This window comes from Argentina anserina, chromosome 5 (genome assembly GCF_933775445.1).
Source record: "Argentina anserina chromosome 5, drPotAnse1.1, whole genome shotgun sequence".
Classification (NCBI taxonomy): Eukaryota; Viridiplantae; Streptophyta; class Magnoliopsida; order Rosales; family Rosaceae; genus Argentina; species Argentina anserina.
In genome coordinates this window covers 2,066,781-2,086,968 of record NC_065876.1, presented here as the reverse complement: position 1 = coordinate 2,086,968, position 20,188 = coordinate 2,066,781, and the positions used below count along the sequence as shown (strand labels likewise).

General features: G+C 39.1%; 3 protein-coding genes and 1 pseudogene across 3 annotated transcripts; all 4 read right to left on the bottom strand.

The window, feature by feature from the left end:
- Positions 1-59: 59 nt before the first annotated feature.
- On the bottom strand, positions 60-2,203 carry LOC126796419 (protein CANDIDATE G-PROTEIN COUPLED RECEPTOR 2-like). Its single transcript, XM_050523245.1, has 6 exons — positions 1,874-2,203; positions 1,597-1,788; positions 761-923; positions 570-672; positions 412-493; positions 60-308 (listed from the first exon to the last, which is right to left on the bottom strand). Exons 1-6 carry the CDS (start codon positions 2,186-2,188, stop codon positions 231-233), a joined length of 933 nt encoding a protein of 310 aa, XP_050379202.1. The 5' UTR covers positions 2,189-2,203; the 3' UTR covers positions 60-230.
- Positions 2,204-2,230: 27 nt separating this feature from the next.
- LOC126793983 (flavonoid 3'-monooxygenase-like) lies at positions 2,231-4,980 on the bottom strand (annotated as a pseudogene).
- A 2,117-nt stretch (positions 4,981-7,097) lies between these two features.
- Positions 7,098-9,538, bottom strand: LOC126793096 (flavonoid 3'-monooxygenase-like). The gene is made up of 3 exons (XM_050519526.1): positions 9,057-9,538; positions 8,249-8,695; positions 7,098-7,788 (listed from the first exon to the last, which is right to left on the bottom strand). Exons 1-3 carry the CDS (start codon positions 9,498-9,500, stop codon positions 7,138-7,140), a joined length of 1,542 nt encoding a protein of 513 aa, XP_050375483.1. The 5' UTR covers positions 9,501-9,538; the 3' UTR covers positions 7,098-7,137.
- Positions 9,539-16,022: 6,484 nt separating this feature from the next.
- Positions 16,023-19,692, bottom strand: LOC126793095 (chaperone protein ClpB1). Its single transcript, XM_050519525.1, is given in 7 exon segments — positions 16,023-16,506; positions 16,601-16,798; positions 16,889-17,168; positions 17,283-17,905; positions 17,989-18,170; positions 18,264-19,444; positions 19,582-19,692. Coding segments are annotated over 6 exon segments (2,745 nt in total). The 5' UTR covers positions 19,423-19,444; positions 19,582-19,692; the 3' UTR covers positions 16,023-16,203.
- Positions 19,693-20,188: the final 496 nt, after the last annotated feature.

The window sequence follows — 20,188 nt, the reverse complement described above, 5'->3', positions numbered from 1 at the left end:
ATTCAACTCCCTTCGCCCAATCAAAGGGAGATAAATGTTAACTTCGGCAACCAAAAAAAGGCTATGAAATAACATTTTCTCTCACTGACTTGCACAAAGTTGCATATACAATTATCGCCCGAAGAGTGATACGGTTTCAATTTAATGTGCTTTATCAGCCTCGATTTTCACTTGGTATTTTATTTACAAGGTTTACAAAGAGGGCCAAAGGCTAAAAATTTACCAAAGGACTAATCCCAATCAGCATCAAAGAACCCAGCATCCTTCATCTCAGAGTAATATGCGTTATCCAAAAGAAATTCTTCTTCCTGTGAACGGAAAAATGTAATTTCACATGATCATTTCCTTCCCAATAAGTTGTTGAAACGGGAAACGGGAAATCATTTGTTTAACAATGATTCAAAAAATCACCTGGAAAAAATCTGCCAGAAAGGTAACATAGAGAAAAGGGAGATAGAGACTGTGATAGCATACATCTGTCAAATTGTACAACCTGCAAGAGATACATAGTTCAACTTTGAACTGCAAGATAATGATATTGACTCTATTGTAATTCAAATTATAATTACCAAATGCCAAAACCAGCCCCGATTCCAGCAAGCCCACAAGCCAACAATGTCACGACACCAAATGCAAACATTATGACTATGTAGTTGTAGAACGCTGGTCTGGCTGCAAACATGAGAACAGAACTACATGTTAAATCGGCAAATCTTTTAAACAAGCGCTGTGGCAATAGAAGAGCCAGGAATGTACTCACGCGGAAGCTTTTCTCTCCATTTGGAGAAATGTACAAACAATATGAAGCCATAGACAGCGGTAAGCATCAACTTGTGGAAGAACCATAGACCCCACATCACTCCACTTGTGCTTCCAATACCAGCCATGAAGAGAGGGACCCCAAATCCAAATACATAGATTGCCTGAAATGAACAAGGCTTATATTAAATTCTTAGGATGTAAAGATGGTTTAAGTGCATAAGAAACACCTGTATGTTAAAATAGAAAAGGAAAGAAATACAAAGACACTCTATCATAAATCATATATATTTAAGAACTATTTTAATGAGGAGGTCCCCAAACTGATTTACAGTCACTAAAAATCCCTTTAGTGGACCTCAACTGCCTACCATACAACATGATCGGACTGGACGTTGGATGTATATGTGTATCCTTCCATTACATTTTTTACTTTACACATGCAAAAGGTAACTGTCAAGAGTCTTATGTAACTGCAGTTATTATGCAACTGTCGAGAGACCAAAACACCATGCAGCATAGATGTCCAATCGAACCCTGGTTTGAATAACACAATCATAAGTCGAGAAACATTGTATTTCTCATTCTACCGCTGAAAGAATGTATGCATGCTAAGAGGCAGCAAAAGGACTTTGGAACTTAAATTTGGCAATAACCTGCTCACTGATACCATAACAACCGGAAACTGGAACAAGACCACCCCACATCATACACACAAAATCCACCGATATCGAAACGTAATTTCTAACACTTCAGCTGCTCATTACAAACAAGTAACGCTGACATGTATGAAATCATCAATTTTGCAATTTATCCGAAACAAAGCAAAGCCAGTACCTTGAGCAGTAAATCCACACTCACAGCAATCCCAGAGATAAGGAAAGTCTGAGCCAAACCTTCAACTCCACCTCTATAATTGTCCTGGAGCAAAAAAGCCACCAGACTAATCTCCAAACACATGATCGCCGAAGCCGTGAACAAACTCAACACGTTCCAAGCCACCGCCTTTCCACCAGAGCATTGCCAACCCTGTATCAATCTCACCTCAAAACCCTAAAATTCCAAATGCAATTGAAAATCACTAAAACCCTAAAGCAGAAAAGTCAGCACGGACCTGGAGAGCGCACCAGGCGAGGTTGAGGAGGCCGGCGACCCAGACGAGGGCATAATAGGAAATCATGATGTACGAGCCGCCATTGGAGAGCTTCTTGAGGTTCTTCTTGGCGTGGAAGGCCAAGTAGAGCAGGAAAAGGAGGGAAGGGACGACGAGGACGGCGGAGTACCAGAGGCCATGGCAGTCTGAGCCGGAGAAGATTCTCGGATCTTCGCCGTCTGCGGTGGCCGGAAGACTCGGGATCGGAGCGTTGACCGAGGCGTTTAAGTATTCAGCAAGATTTAATGGCATAGCTCTGCCCTTGGAGATTGGCATCTCACTCGGAGCTCTTCATTATCAATCACCTTATCACCGTGATCAATACGACGTCGCTTCTGCGCCCATTTCATGTGGCCCAGACTGAAAGAGTGAGCCCATCAAAATAAAGGCCCAATTCAACCATTTATATAAAACCATTAATGGTGCAGCTCGTTGCATTGGGCTCCCATATGCTTCATCCATATTCAACGTCAGGGTTAGCCCATTAGCCAATGTCCAATCAAATGCATGGCCCAATGTTGTAAGCAAATAGAACCATTCGCAGGCCCAAACGTATCCCAACACACATTCTTCGCCCAGCACCAAATGGTATCACTTCAAAATTCTGTCCCTTAACATCAACATTAGGCTTTTCGCCGACCGGTTAGAACCTTTCAGGCTTGAACTCCAACAGGTCGGACCATTCATCAGGGTCGCGAGATATGGCCCATATAATGGTTAATAGTATGGAGTTTTTTGGAATGTGGTACCCGTTGATTTCACAACTCTCAGCTGCCATGCGCGGCGACGAGAGAAGAGTGGCTGGATGGAGCCGGAAAGTTTCCTTAACCACGGCTCGGAGGTAGGGGAGGTTGGGTAGGTCTGATTCTGTCACGAGTCGGTCCTGGCCAACAAAATTGTCCATCTCTTTTTGGACTCGCGCCTAATAAGTTTGGCAATTCCCCATTCCACGGTACTTGATGATGTATCTGAGCCAACAGTGACCATGGTATGCATGCAAAAAGAAATAGCAACGTTTAAGCACATTTCTAAAAAGAAAAACAAAAAAAAAACATGCAAAAACAGCTTCATCCAACTAGGTAAAAGTTCTTCACTGTAACAAGGTACATGATAGGATGTATATGTGTGCGATGGTTAGGTGTGAGGAACCCGGTTTAGAAGTAACATTGGGCTAGGTTATGTATATGTGTCTCATCCAATGTTCAAAATATTTCGATATATTTCCGATATTAAGCAAACGATACGATAAGTTGTTTATCGGTCTATTATATCGGTTAACCCGAAAAATCAAGTCAAATGGCGATATATCAGTTCAAACCGAGTTTGGCCCGATATATCAGTGTTTTTTATATTTATTTTTTAAAAACCACGTCGTTTTGAAAAAATAATTTAAAGAACATGAAAGATTCGTCGATAACATTCGATGACGAGAGAGTTTATGATGAATGATCACCTCTACTTTTATTAATTAATACTATTTATGTATTTTAATTGTCAAAACAATCAAATATTTTTTATGAAGTTTATTTAATACATTTTGAAGTATAAGTTTTAATTTCTCAAGTTTATTTGGTATATTTTGAAGTATATGTTTGTAAACATATTGAATTTAATTAAAAATTAAGAAAAACGATAAATCCGATATATCTTAATATATTCATGTTATATCTTTATTTTATAAAACCAATGCGATGTGGATAACTGCTATTTTGACCATTGGTCAAATCTAACGAGATTCGGTAATAGTTATCTACTATTTACGCTCAGATTGCCCATTTCTTGACACTTCGGGGCATCTTAGTCAAGGACCATCAATCCATCATCATCAAAATTTAAAGTACTTAACTAAAAAATAAGGGTTCAAGACAAAGAATGAGAGTGTAACATGTGGTTACCAAAAGCAAAGCCTCAATCTCAGTGTCGGTGAGCTCAGTTCCTTGGCCGTCAGTATCTTCTTTGAGCGAGAGCAAAGTGGTCAACATGTCGACCATGACCGTCAAGAAGTCGCGTCGAATCTCTTGTGGAGCTTCTTCATCCTCGACACTATGCCTTGCAAGTCAAGCCAATTGAGGAAGGGAATGAAGTCACCTATGTTGAACGCTCCTGCCAACAACAACTTCACCACCATCGATTTGAAGTTGTCTGCTTGAGGATCGTCGCGACCACTACCGTCACCGACAACCTCACGCCCTACCAACACCCGCCTTAAGGCGTTGACAGAGCACAGGTACAACAGTTGCAGCATCTTCACTACTTTTGACCCAACATTTGCCAAGGCATGCGCTAGCACAGCTACCTCTTCCTAATTAAAAAAACACTTCTATGAAAATTCAAGAGTTTTTAATTAAAGACTATGTCACTAACATAAGTAAAAAAAACAATAACTAAGAGTGTTAAAGACTTGTGTTAGGATATTGCTATGTTTAGTTAGTTACGTAAAAACAGTGCAATCAAGGTAAACTAAGAGTGGAAAACATCTGGTCAATAACTAAAATACTATGAAAGTAACTTGAGTACTTCCACAATTATATTACAAATTTGTTAAATTTCAATGCCTGAAAACGATGCAAGTGGCGCACGTGTCTTTTAGAGAGTTTTAAATGTAGGAAGGTGGTTAAATTTCCACTGTCGGGCGTGTTCGAGATCATCCAAGGCCTTGCCGAAGAACAAGTGGACACCGCTGATCTTCCAGAGCATGCGCCACGGCGGACCGTATGGTGCAAAGACAAGGTCATGGTAGTATAGGCAAGATGCTTGGCTCCTAAGTTGGGTGGCCGGTTGGAGAAATTGGCATCCTGAGTGTTTAAGAATTGAGTCGCTACAGATGCTGATGCCGCAACGACTACATCAGCGTAGCCGAGGCGGAGGTGCATGAGCGGCCCGTATTTCAGTGCCAACTCCGCCAGTGAGTGGTGCGGGAAAGGACCCAAGTGGGGCAAATTCCCGACCAAGGGCCATGGTTTGGGGCCAGGAGGGAGAGGAAGCGAGTGGTGCTCGGATGTTCTAGAGAAAAGAAGCCAGAACAAGAACACCGCGAAGAGAAGGGTGGCCACTGCTATGAGAAACATGATTAATCTTTTTACTATTCAGTCTGAGTCAAGAAATATGATTAACTAGGTTACGATACATCCGCGCCGCCACGGCTTTCACTATTTTTTACATTAGTTTATTAGTTTATGGTTTAATTGTAAGTTAATTAAATTTTTTAGAGCTGGTTTAAGTATAAGTAACAGTGAAGAAATCGAGTTACAAAAAAAGAGGGAGAGAGTAATCGAAGGAGAAAAAGATGAGAGAAAGAGGAAAAATATTAACTAGTGGTAATTAAGTAAATAAGTGAAAAAGGGCATAAGCTTATCCGAGTCGAGTTGCTGCGTGTTGAACTCTTTTTTTACGGTAGTTTATTAGTTTAGAGTCTTATGGTAAAGAAATAAGAGTTTTTAGAACTGGTTTAAATGGAGAGAATAACGGAGAAAGCGAAATGCATAGAGGGAGTAATCGAAATAGAAAAAGAGGAAAGAATGAGGAAAACAATTTATACCCAGTAACAGTCGAGTAAATAAACGAAAAAATAGGACATTAGCCGAACCGATAACGTTTATAAGTCGTTGAACAGTGCATCACCAAATTTAGGGTCTGATTGTAAGTAAATTAGAGTTTTAACAACTGTTTTAAGTTGAGAGAATAGCAAAAAAATCGAGATACAAAAAAAAATTCAAATGAGAAGAAGAAGAAAGAATAAAATTAATAAGAAAATTATAACCAGTAGTAATTGAGTAAATAAGTGAAAATAAAAAATTAAGAGCCGAACTGAGTCGAATTAAGCGCCGACGGAGCGGCATTGTTCATAAATATTATATTATGAACACTGAAACACCAAATAATATATAGTAAATGAGTAGAAGGTTTCAGTAAATATAAAGGAAGATATTGAAGTCTAATGTGTATGGAATTAGTAGGTTACAACGTGTGTGGGTTGGGTTGAAGTTTTTCAAACCAAAAGTACCAAGACTATAAGTGAATGGCAGATGCATTTATTGGATGGGACTTGGACATAATTACACATGGTCACCAATAATGTATGTTATTGAAATAGTGATAATTTAGTTTGGTATAGCTCCCGATTTTTTAAGAGATAACATCTGAAACGATTGTAATTGTTAGTTTTTGACACGGATGAACTGTTTTTTTTTAATGTATGTCATCAATGTCTGCCGGCTGTTTTACAGTCCAATCAGGGGCGGATCTACCTTAGTTTATGGGGTTGCTCAAGCATTCCCGATCTAAGACAAAAGAAAAAAAAACTTAGATATATAATTTTTTTTTAGCTTGGATTTCCTGAAGCATCCCCAAATCTCTTAAACTCCGGTTTGATTTTCTCTTTCTCAACTTCACACTTTTTCGGTTCTTCCACACTTTTAATAGTGTGTCCCCCTCAACCAACTAGGCAACGATGTGCTCTGCCACTACTACCACTGTACGTTTTCAAATATAATCTATTATGCTATTATGTAAAATCTTGAGCCAAAACAAAAGCGTTCAAATCAAATTACTTTATGATTTTATGAGAAATGTAGACTTTAGAAGTTAGAATATTCAAATTTATTTATTCATATTTTCTCTAAATTTTTATGACCAACTGCAACCTTCAATATTCCAGTCTTCATCGGTCAATTTATATTAAGAAAGAGAATGTTGAATTTTAGATGATGAGGAGGTGATTAGAGAGATTGAATATTCATCGACTAATATGCGAGAAAATTTTAGTATGCGCGAGAGATTTATATTAATTTTGTATATAAATTTTGGTTTCGATTAATAAAATTATCTCATATTATCGATATTCTCCGCTATTTTTTTTTTTTGTAGAGAAGTTCAAACATCTCTAATATTATGATCCAGGATGAGTCCAATAATGCCTTTTATGGACCTATTGATCGGACTGCCTGTTGGGTGTATGTGTGTGTAACTGTATGATTTACCCATAACATAATCACCTAAACAGAAGAAAAAAAAATCAAACTAACCAAGTGTTGAATAATCTCAATGATTCATTCATTGTTTTATGAACAAATAGACAAAACAAATTGACACGCGCATAGCATTTCGTCAAGAAGCTAGTTTATAAGATTGTTCTAAATGGGTAGTATACATCTTAATTATGAAAAGGGAATCATTGAATTTAGATGTAAACAGAAACAGAGCACCCCAGAAACATAGCTCGAAATTTAAGATGATGAAGTTTTATATGCTTGTGGATCAAGCCTGGTGCGCGGGTGCACCATTAACGGTGCAGCTCGTTGTAGAGTGAGCCCGTATGCTTCATCCATATTCAACTTCTCAGCGGTCAGCCCATCAGCCAAGGTCCAATCAAATGCATGGACCAATGTTGCTGTCATCAAATGGACCATTCGCAGGCCCAAGCTCATCCCGGCACATATTCTTCGCCCAGCACCAAATGGTATAACTTCAAAATCATTTCCCCTAATATCAACATTAGGCTTTTCGCCGCCCGGTAGGAACCTTTCGGGCCTAAACTCCAACGGATCAGCCCATTCAGACGGGTCGCGCGATATGGCCCATACATTAACCAACAGTGTGGAGCCTTTCGGGATGTGGTAGCCGTTGATCTCGCAACTCTCGGCTGCCATACGCGGCAACGAGAGAGGAGTGGATGGGTGGAGCCGAAAAGTTTCCTTCACCACTGCTTGGAGGTAGGTGAGGTTGGGTAGGTCCGATTCCGTCACTAGACGGTCTTGGCCAACAAAATCGTCAAGCTCTTTTTGGACTCGCGCCAGCATTTGAGGGTGCCTAATGAGTTCAGCCATAGCCCATTCCACCGTACTTGATGACGTATCTGTGCCGGCGGTGAACATGTTCTGCATGCAAATAATGCACATAATTTGTTGGTAACGTTTAAGTGGAGTAACCACATTTTAAGAAAGAATAATAAACAAGGACAAACAAAAACATGATACTAACTTACTCCCGTTTTCGTAATAAACTACAAATTTACCACCGTAATTACTTGGGTTCGTCATCCGACCTAGTCACCTAGGTGAAATCTCTTCACTACAGCAAGGTACATGTCAATTATGTGATGTATACGTGTACGAGGGTTAGGTGTGGTTCGTGGTTTGGAATGAGGCAACCTGTCATGTCTAACTCTTCTCTAAAATGAGGAACATACGCTCACATTTAAGCCCACATGGCCCATTTTTTGGCCTGAAGTGTCATCTCAGTCAGGACCATCATCATAATTGAACATACGTGACTGAAAATTATAGGGTTCAAGACAAACAAAGAGAGAGAGAGAGAGAGATAGTGACGTGTGGTTACCAGAAGCAAAGCCTTAATCTCCGTATCGGTGAGCTTGGCTCCTTCGCCGTCGGCGTTTTCCTGGAGCGAGAGCAGAGTGGTCAACATGTCGACGTGCGCCGCCTTGCCCGTGCTCTTCTTGTGGTCCTCGACAATGGCCGTCAAGAAGTCATCAAATCTCTTGTGGAGCTTCTTCATCTTGGACGCTACTCCTTGCAAGTCAAGCCACTCAAGGGAGGGAATGAAGTCACCTATGTTGAACACTCCTGCCAACACCATCATCTCCACCACCATTGATTTGAACTCGTCCGCCTTCGGATCGTCGCCACCGTTGCCGTCGCCGAAAACCCTCCGCCCTACCATCACCCGCCCTAGGGCGTTGACCGTGCACAGGTTCAGCAGTTGCGCCAGGTTCACTACCTTTGACCCTGCATTTGCCAAGGCATGTGCTAGCACAGCTATCTCTTCCTACAATTAATTAACAAAAAACTTATAAGTATTAAATTCAGGAAGTTCTAGCTTAAGACTATAAATCACTAAACATATATGAAAGAAACATTTAACTAATAACTAGAGTACGTTAAAGACTTATGTTAGGTTATTTAATTTGTTAGGTAGTAACAGTTCAATCAATGTAAACAGTATCTATATAATAATTACTGCTAATCAATCTCAAAAAGCTCAAATTTATACACAATATATGTAATAACCGAATATTAAGTGACTTGAATACTTCCACAGTTATATTACCAAACAGTTAAATTTCAATGCCTGAAAATGATGCAAGTGGTACACGTGGCTTTTTGATTGGAAGCTGGTCAAATTTTACCTGCCGGACGTGTTTCAGATCATCCAAGGCCTTGCCGGAGAACAGATGGACGGAGCTGATCTTCCGGAACATGCGCCACCGCGGACCGTACGGCGCGAAGACGAGGTCCTGGTAGTTATAGGCGAGGTGCTTGGCGCCGGAGTTGGGAGGCCGGCTGGAGAAATTGGCGTCGTGAGTCTTCAAGAACTCGGCTGCTACGGATGCCGATGCCGCCACCACTACGTCAACGTAGCCGAGGCGGAGGTGCATGAGCGGCCCGTATTTCAGCGCCAACTCCGCCAGGGAGTGGTGCGGGAAAGGGCCCAACTGGGGCAAGTTCCCGACCAGGGGCCATGGTTTGGGGCCAGGAGGGAGAGGAAGCGAGTGGCGCTTGGATGTTCTAGAGAAAAGAAGCCGGAACAAGAACACGGCAAAGAGAAGGGTGGCCACTGCTATGAGAAACATGACTACTCTTTTTACTATTCAGTCTGAGTGGAGGAATGTGTCCGTATCTATCATCTATGTGACTATGTCTCCAAGGTTTCATTAAATATAGAGGAAGAAATGAATAGTGAGGTGGAGTTTGGTTAGGTTACAACGTGCGTGAGTTAGATTAGGGTAGCTTTTCAAACTATTAGTGAATGGTAGATGCAGGTTTTGAAGGTCGGGTACGTAAAAGAAACTTCAAAAAAAAAAACAATGGTCGGGGCAAGTTTACGAGTTAGGACTTATGACTTCTGTTTTCTCGAGTAAATACAAATATAGCCATATTGATGCCTAATGAAGTTAAACATTATTCTCAAAAAAAGTTGTAAAATATATATAAAAGTAATATGAATGTGTGAGAATGAAGGAATATCGACCCCTAGGGATTTATTTGCTGGTGAGGGGAAATTGTGTACATTAACCTTCATGGTTTTCAAGTGGTAAATAAAACTAACCGTAATTTAATTTTGTTCGAAAGTTGGTCTGTTTCTTTTGTCGGGTCAGAGCTCAGAACTCATAGTAAATGGCTCATGTGAGTCATGTCCTCCAAACAACATGATTTGCCATCTGAGTTTTGCTGCTTTGGGAGTTGGATGAGATTCTCTTTTAAATGGCGTGATAAGTAGATAGAAGAAGGCAGAAGAAAAGGAATTGACTGGGGAAGGGTTCATGGCCTTGTGTAACTAGTGAAGGGAACAAACACTTCGCTAAAACGCTCAAATATAATTAGAACTTGTAAATATATTGCATGTAGATATTAACAGTATATAATCTCGAAAACTTGAAAATTTCATGATTTTTGTTTATGTAAGTTACTCTAGCTCAATACTTCAAATCTCACCAATTACTCCATCATGTTTATCACTGTGACACACTTACGGTACTAATTTTGTTCCAGGGTGTGTTCTTTATTTTTCATGTTTCTTTCATGTTTATGCAATACATACACTGTTCGAATTGACATGTATATATGCATCTTGGGTTGCAGCTAGTTAAGCTAACAATATAACACCCTCCTTGTCTACAGATCAGCTGGTCTACATGATTCTCCACGCTCCACCTACCATTACTCTATTGTCCCATATGAACATCTTTTATTATTAATCATGTCAAAAGGAAGTTTTATGATTAAATTTTTGAACTATCAAAATAACCACAATTTATAAACTTTGGAATTCTAGATATTAGGTTAAAGATATGATTGTAATTTATAAATTATAAAGGTGAAAAGAAATGAGAATTTATGCGGAAAAGAAAAATAAGAAAAAAACTATTATCCTACAATTCAATTAAAATATATAATAATTACCAACTTTTATGAAAATAATTACGTAAATTACCAATTATCAGTTTTTATTTTCATTAATTTTAATATTTTATTTTATTTTTTACAATTTTTGATAGAAGAAAAAAATTAAATAATAACATACACGGGGAGTATGTGTCATGAGATTAATATATATTAATTATCTAGTTGTTTCTCGCATTCGATCAAAACAAATTAAATAGTTATGTCTATGCAAAGAGGGGGTTCGTGGCTTCATTTGGAACCCCATATAGTAGCCAAACATAAATCTTCGATGGAAGCTACAATTTGTATTCAGGAACTACTATATTGTCCTACATACATGAATCAATGCACCGGCAGCACCGCTAATGATCCCGTCTCCATATCTTCCTTTTTCCTGTTTCCTTCATGATAGAGACTAGGACAGCAAGTGTTCACGGTTCGCAGATCTTCAGCATCTTAGGTAGTTGGAGAATTGGAAAATGAACAGATTAATTCTTTACATTACTGCCGATCACTATAAAAAAAAGTTGGCAATAAGCACATTTATATGTGGCTTATATGTGGTGTTATCCATGTAGCAATTGCAAAAAAAAAATGCCACAAATTTCATGCAAATGTGACCATATTTGCATGAAATTTGTAGGTCACATTTGCATGAAATTTGTAGCACTTTTGTAATTGCCACATCACTAAAGACCATATATATATATATATCCATACTTTTGTGATTTTTACATTTGTGGCTTTTACCCATATTTTTTTGTAGATTTGTATAAAACTAGCTAGCAAGTAGTTGATTATCCGATTAGTAATTCTTAATTTGATTTCTTTCGCATAATTGAATGAATAATATTGCAACGTAAACCTTGAATTAAAAGTGTAAAACATTGCAAGTTTGTAGGTATCTTGGATTTCAGCTGGTACGTACAGCTAGTTGATCCCAGTAATCCGATCCACTATCGATCGTAACATCTGGTTTATTTATAATTCTCAACTACAGTAACTCGATCAGAGACTACAATTCTTAAGATTGATACCCCTCTCGAGTCTCGAAGATCTTTGCAAATTATCAATGCGTATGCGCGTTACTATAATCGCAGCGCTATGAAGGATCGATCGTGGCTTCAACCTGAACCCCATATACATAGTTATCTTATCCCCAATCGATCGATCTGATGACTTGTTCGTACATAGACTACACAGTACCAAACCAAAACCTCTTGAACGAGATAGGTGAATTGGCGGGTACGTACGTAATTAAGGTATGTCGAGGTAAATGAGCATCAGAGATATGAGTTTAGCCAGAATATCAAAAGCATGAGGTAAAACTCAACTGTACGTTGTGCCAACTCAACACTCTTGATCCATTTCCACTTTCGACGAGGTTGGTACGTAGGGTATTCCAGATGCCGGCCTTTCTCTTCATTTGACATGGTTTTCCTCTTATATTAGAGTGTTCGTAAGCTTAAGAGCCTAGCAAAATGTTTCCTAATTTTCAGAGGAAGGGGACAGCTCGCAATCCTACTTCTGCTGCAATTTAATGATCCAAAACATATATTCTTAAGATTTCTCGTATTTACAGAGTCATTAATCAGTCTATCTATGAGCAAGGAAATAGATATTTCCAATAAACACTTGCACGATCATGACATAATCGAATTTTCACATGATTCCTCATTTTGCATGATAATTCTTGAATGGAGTGTGCTAGCTGCTGTAGCTTTGACGATTTCATAGAACATCTTTGTATTCAATAATTTTTTGTGTAGCACTGGGCAAAAAAAAGGGAAAAAGAGAGTGTTACATATATGGAGCTTCTATTCATATTTAAGGCTGTTAATGGGTCGTGTCGGGTCAAAGTGTTTTGCGTGTCATAAAATGTAAACACAAACCCAACCCATTTAATAATTATGTCAAAAATTTAAACTCAAACTATTTATTAAACGGGTTACTAATTTCCAACTTATTTAACCAATTTAATAAATATATTATATCGTTTTAGATAAGATAACCAACTGAATCAAAAACTAAATAAAAGAAATTCAATGTATTACCCAAAATTCTAGTTCAAAATGAAAAAGATAATCCTTATATACTTATAATGTTACCATTTTAAATATCTTATGTACACATATTATATAGAATTTAGTTCAATTTTTTTGTTAAACGTGTCATACGGGTTAATTTCGTGTTAGTGGGTTAACCTGTCATTGAACCATTTATTAAATGGGTCATGGCGGGTTACCACCGCTGATCCGCTTAATTTTGTGTGGGTTTCAACTTTCAAATCGTGTTATCAGGTCGTGTCGGAATTGACATCCTAATTCATTCTTCTAAAAATGGTATTTATACCTCCTTATTCAATGGACCTCCATTTTACTTTTACATATACTTAAAATACTATTTTTAAAGGACGGAAGAGCTCCAAACTAGCTGGGAGCCTCCATCATATTATTGATAGAATTGGAAAAAATGTGTGTGTGGGGGGGGGGGACATCATGGCTAAACCCCTATAATTTTTAAGAACATCTTCATGGTGAACATCCTGTATAATAGCAGGACTCTCCTCAAACCACACATGATCAAAAAACTGACCACTAGCAAGGTGAGCAAGCCTATTGGCCACACCATCTGCTTGTCTATAGACATATCTAAATTGAATGAAAACAAAAGACAACGAGTACCTAGAAAGCACGGAAACGTGCCTACACCCATGTTTCCCGCTTCGGAAGCGGAACAACTCCAGAAACGTCTGGAAACGTCCCGGAAACGTGTTTCCAGAAAAATGTGTTTTGGAAACGTGTGTTTCCAAAAAATAAAGGTTTTTATGTTTTTTTTAATGAAGGGCTAGACCTATATTCGTCGAGTCAAATGACTTATTTCGACATATTTTTGACCTCCCGCCGAGTCGCCGACCTTCCTTCTCTCTTGTTGATACCTAGATCTCTTATTATATTTGTATTATTTCGAATGTTGAACACCAAGTTATTTAAGTTATTTGAGATTTTGAGTTACTTAAATCAAAAATTTGTTATTATATTTATTTTTCGTATAATTTATATATATATTCGACGTTTCCAAAACGTACCCGCTCCCTAAAAAATTTAAAAAACATGCTTCCGCGTTTCCAAACGTTTCGCTTCCACGTCGAGTACCTTCTACAATCATCAACAATCCGACCTATCTCCGAACAATCTTCATTATCCTTCTGAAGGGCATTAACTAGCACAAAACAATCTATCTCAACCTTAAGCTCATTCCACTCCCGATGTACTACAAGAAGAAGCCCTGCACGAAGCGCCTCCGCTTCGGCATGCAACGCAGAACTCAAATGAGGTAGAAACCGGGCTAAGCAGGCTCGACATGTACTAGTCTCATCTCCAATTATAGCACACATACCACCATCACCATAGCACTTATCAAAACTGCCATCAACATACAACTTGAGTCTCCCACTTGGCCTCATGCTTCTTTTTTGTCTTGCCACCACGAACATGAACTTTCTTATAATCCTCGAGGCCACCAACAGCTCGGTGGACCTTAGTACTGTTAGGGGGGGGGGGGGGGAAATTGATGGACACACATTTCCAAAATAGTTGGACCTAAAATGTTATTTAGACCTCCATAGTTTTCTTAAAATGCTCATTATCTAATTTGATATATCAAATCAAACCACTATCTATTTAATTTCTTTCCTACTTTATTTCAAATTCATTTATCATATATAACTCAAAAAATGCATGTAATTACACAAACCCTATCTTATCAAATTAATTCACTCTTTCACTCGTTTTCTAAATTCATGATAAAATTGATATGCAACTCACCAAGAAGTAACATCAACGCATATGAAAATATTTTAACCTCTAATGAACAAGTTTTGTTCTTTGCCTCAAATCGAAGTTTATGAGCAATTTTAGATAGTTATATAGTTTATACATTAAATTTGATGTGGATAATCTACATAAATTTGTTGACTATTGATGTTTATATAAAAAAAAAGGGTAATCAATTAAATCATTTTATGCAATTTGGTATCCTATTTTGAGATTTTCTAGCAACAAATATAAAAGAACATAAATATTATAATTATCTATATTTTTATTTTATAATAGATTAGTTAAGAATTATTTACTTTCTTATTTCTTTGTTATATGTTTTTTTGGTAATTTCATATACATTGACAAAGTCAAAACTATATAGAAAAAGAGAAAAATTCACCAACGGTCTCAAAACTCTTGTGATATGGTCAGTTTGATTCCTTACCTTTAAAATTGATCAGAAAAAATAGGGAGGTTCAAGTGTCACTTTGAGAAATATGAATAAGAGCTCCTTTACATATAAGATGGTGCATACAATTATAGAAATTCAAATGTGTATCTAACTACATATTCCTATAAATTTAGCAGGTCTAGAATCCGAGGGCTAGGTGAATGGATAAATTTTAAGTTGCGTAGATTATATTCGAGATCTATGTAGAATTGTAATAAGCTAGCATTAAAAATGGAAAAGTATAACAAATAATATATGGATGCAAATTCTAAACTCAATGTGGAAGGACTGCAAGCACTGAGCCTTTTTTTTCATGCATAATCGAGTCTTTTTATGTATATATAATATAATATAAGGCACCACCACTTCATTCGACCAGTAACAAAGATGAAATTCAAAGATGAAATCCCACCTGCCCTACAACTACTACAACAGAAGCCAATACAATTGGAATTTTTACCCGACAGAAAACAAAGATTAAGCTTTTCCGCTGAGCTTGTTTCCTTATAGATCCGCCTAATATATAGATGTTGATTGAAAGATAAGTTCTCACTGTTTTTTTTTTTTGATGAGATAAGTTCTCAGTGTTAATTCATTGAAATGGTGTTTAGGCCTGATTGAAAGATTGTTTGTTTATGCTAATTGACCAAGTAAACGCAGACTTTTTTCGTTTCATTTGAAGTCTCCCTATTTAAGTATTCACAAATTAATACCAAAATTTGTATATTAAGAAACATTTATACCCCTCAACTCTCATGGTTATAATTGTACCCCTAGGTGTTAGAATCAATCAAGTTCCAAAGGGCAAAGGCATACATGTATTACATGTATTTTCATAATTTGTGTTTTTCTTCTTCATAATTTCCTCACAAAGCTCTTTTAGACGGTATGTGTATAAAAAGCTCTCCTAAAAAAGAAGAGTAATATCATTTGACTACGGCAGAAAACCCGGACTTAAAATTATAAAAAGCAAGTCATTACAAGCAAACCATGTCCCACTTGGCGCAAGATTTACAAACCAAGGCCATCATGCATAGTTCCATACAGATGATGAGCTCCACAAAATACTGAAAAAACACTTGATACAACTTACAGACAACTAATGAAAGAGGAGGGGCTTCACTCATCCATGTCCTCGTCCTCATCTATTTCCTCGATCTTCATCTTCTTAACTGCCTGATGAGCTTCATCCGTCCGCCTTGTTCCATTCGGAAGTTGTATCAGCACGTCCGACTTCTGGCCAGTGACGGCATTTACAAGGCCTCCATTCTTTTCGACCCGGTAAACCAACTCTTCCCCATTAGTTCCTGCATCTATGTACACAGTAGAGTTCTCATCTATCTCTTCTCTAATCAACATCCTTGATAGCTCTGTCACCACTTTCTTCTCCAGCCATCTTCTTATAGGTCGAGCACCATACACCTGAAATTGATACACCGTTTAGTATATCTACGTAAACGGAAAGCAAATATAATTAGTAGAATGTGCAAATTACAGTTCGGAATAAAGTACTCACCGGATCATAACTCTCATCCAGAATATAGTCTAATGCATTATCAGTCACTGCCACGGCAACCCCCCTCTCAGCAAGCCGCACTGCAACGTCCTTCATTTGCAACCTAGCCACTTTCTTCAGTTGCTCACGAGACAGAGGATCGAAAACAACTACCTCGTCAAGCCGATTGAGCAATTCAGGCCTAAAGTGTTTCCTCACCTGTTCAAATTAAACGTTAGATTCAACACTGCACTAGAAAGAAAAAAGAAAATCTCTAAATATCGTAAGCACTTGATCTCTGACTACTACCTCTTGCATAACCCGATCACGGGCCACTTGCATTGAGCACTTGCCCAGTAAACCGGTTAGGAGATGTTCCGCCCCAAGGTTTGATGTCATAATGATCACTGTATTCCTAAAATCAACTGTACGACCTTGGCCATCAGTTAGCCTTCCATCATCAAGAACTTGCAACAGGGTATTGAACACTGTAGGGTGAGCTTTCTCCACTTCATCAAACAATATAACACTATATGGCCTCCGCCTCACAGCCTCCGTAAGCTGTCCACCTTCTTCATGACCAACATATCTGTTAAATTATAACATCAGTCAGTATCTACCATTTAAGACCAAGATAATCTAAGTATGATTGCCAAACAAATTTTTTAAGAACGATCAGATCAGCCACTTAAACAAAACTTACCCAGGAGGAGCACCGATCAGACGTGCAACAGAATGTTGCTCCATGTACTCAGACATGTCAATCCGAACAATTAGATTTTCATCATCAAAGAGCTGCTCAGCAAGAGCTTTTGCAAGCTCAGTCTTACCAACACCTGTCGGACCCAAGAAAAGAAACGATCCAGTTGGTTGTTGTGGTCTGCCCAACCCAGCTCTTGATCTCAACACGGCTTCTGCAACAGCATCAACTGCCTGATTCTGACCCACTACTCTCTTATGCAATCTCTCACCAAGTCCAATTAGCCTCTGTTTGTCATCCTGGCCAAGCCTTGTTACTGGTATGCCGGTCCAACGGCTCACCACCTCTGCAATATGTTCCGGTCCAACAGTTTCAGTCAACATCAGGTTCTCCTCTGTGCTTCCTTCAAGCTGGGCGATAGCAGACTCCACTTCCTGAATTGCTCCATACCGCAAATCAGCAGCCCTAGCTAGATCGTATCTTCTTTCAGCCTCAGTTAAAGCAAATAAGAGCTCTTCACGCTTCTGCTTAAGCCTACGAATCTCATCAATCCTTTCCTTCTCTTTGTCATACTTCATCTTTAACGGCTGAAGCTTGTCTCTTAAATCATCAAGCTCTTTCCGAACCTAACATTGTAGAAGCAACATAAGTATAATAATAAATCTATATTTACATCAAGTCATCAACACATGATAGACTCAACACTTACTTCAACAAGACGAGCTTTACTAGCTTTATCCTTCTCTTTTTCAAGCGCATGAAGCTCAACTTCCAGCTGCACTCTCTTCCTTTCAAGGTTGTCAATTTCTTCTGGCTGACTGTCAAGCTGGACTCTCACATTTGCACAAGCTTCATCGACTAAATCAATAGCCTTGTCAGGGAGATGACGCCCTACAACATAAGAAGAAACATGTAAGTACCAAAAAACAGCACTGCAATGGCGTACTAAACAATTCACCATATCAGCCAGCTGCAAATTTATACCTGTGATGTATCGACTCGACAGTTGCGCAGCAATAACTAAGGCTCTATCCAAAATTCTCACACCATGATGCCCTTCATATCTCTCCTTCAACCCCCGAAGGATGCTAACAGTGTCTGGAACACTCGGCTCCGCCACATAAACCTGTTGAAACCTCCTCTCAAACGCAGCATCCTTCTCCACATACTTCCTATACTCTTCGAGAGTCGTAGCCCCAATGCACCGCAGCTGGCCCCTCGCCAGCATTGGCTTGAAAAGGTTGGCGGCATCCATAGAGCCCTCGGTTTTACCAGCACCAAGAACCAGGTGGATTTCATCAATAAACAAAATCACCTTCCCTTCCGCCTCCTCTACTTCTTTCAATACAGACTTCAGCCTCTCCTCAAACTCCCCTCTATACTTCGCACCCGCTACCAGAGCGCCCATATCCAATGCGATAAGCCTGACGTCATTCAGATTACTAGGGACATCCCCCTTCACAATCCTCTGGGCCAAGCCTTCAACCACAGCCGTCTTCCCAACCCCCGGCTCTCCAATCAGCACCGGATTATTCTTCGTCCGCCTCGACAGAATCCTAACCACCCTCCTTATCTCCTCATCTCTACCAATCACAGGGTCAAGCTTCCCTGCCTGCTCCACTAGGTCTCTCCCATAAGTCTTCAAGGCCTGAAAATTCGTGTCGCCGGAGGCGCTCTCCACTTTCTTCCCCGCATTACCACGAAGCTTCTGAATCTCCGATTTCACCTTCGCCGCAGCAATGCCAGCTTCCTTGAGCAAATCCCCAATCTGCTAGTCCTCCAGAAGTCCTAGAATCAACTGATCGACCGCCAAATGTGTATCCCCTCGCTCTTTCTGCGCCGACTGCGCCCTCCGGAGCACCTTAGTGAGGTTGCTGCTCGCCGGTGCTTGCTCCGGCGGAGGAGACTGAGACGGAAGCTTCTTGAGTGCCTGAGTGAAGACCCTCTCGACCGACTTAGGCGACTCTTCATTGCCACCGGCATTGGCAATCGCCTGGGAGAAAATGCCGGCGGGGTCGGAAATCAAAGCGGCTGCGAGATGGAGCGGCGTGAATTGAACATGGCCAGCTTCGGTTGCGAGTTGATAAGCGGCGGCGATGGACTCATTTGTCTTGTGAGTAAATTTCTCAGGATTGTATGACATTTTCCTCTAACCTTGCTAATACCTGATCAAATATTACACATAAGCAAACCCCTAATCAGAATCCATCGAAATCCAAAGCAAACCATAAACCCAGGATTTATATAGCACAAACACAAAAAAACGCAAAGCAATCAAAGATATCGTGATAGAGAGAGAGACCTTGTAAGCTGAAGAAGATGATCGAGTTTGTGTGTGAAAATGAAAATTGCGTTTGTTCTTTGTTTTGTTTTGGTAATGTTTCTGATTCTGTGTATTTGGGGAGTGTGGGGGAGTGTTGGGATGGTTATATGGAGAGACGTCTGGCCGACACGTCAGTGTTCCGAAAGTGCTAGAGGAAGCAGGAAGCTCCGGGATATTTCCGTCTTTTGGCTCCTTTAGGATGTTCGGTCATTTTTGCTTATGGGTTGCGTTTTGTGGCCCATTGATACAATGATGGCGATCATCACTTTGGGTTGTCGTTCTATTATATCGGTCAACCTGAAAAATTAAGTCAGATGGCGATATATCGGTGTTTTTTTTTAATTTGTTAAAACCACGTCGTTTTGAAAAAATAATTTAAAGAAAATAAAATTTTCGTCGATAATATTAGATGACGAGAAAGTTTATGATGAATTATCACCTCTATTTTTATTAATTAATATTATTTATGTATTTTAATTGTCAAAACAATCAAATATTTTTTATGAAATTTATTCAATACATTTACTTCTATAAATTTTAATTTCTCAAATTTATTTGGTATATTTTAATGTATATGTTTATAAAT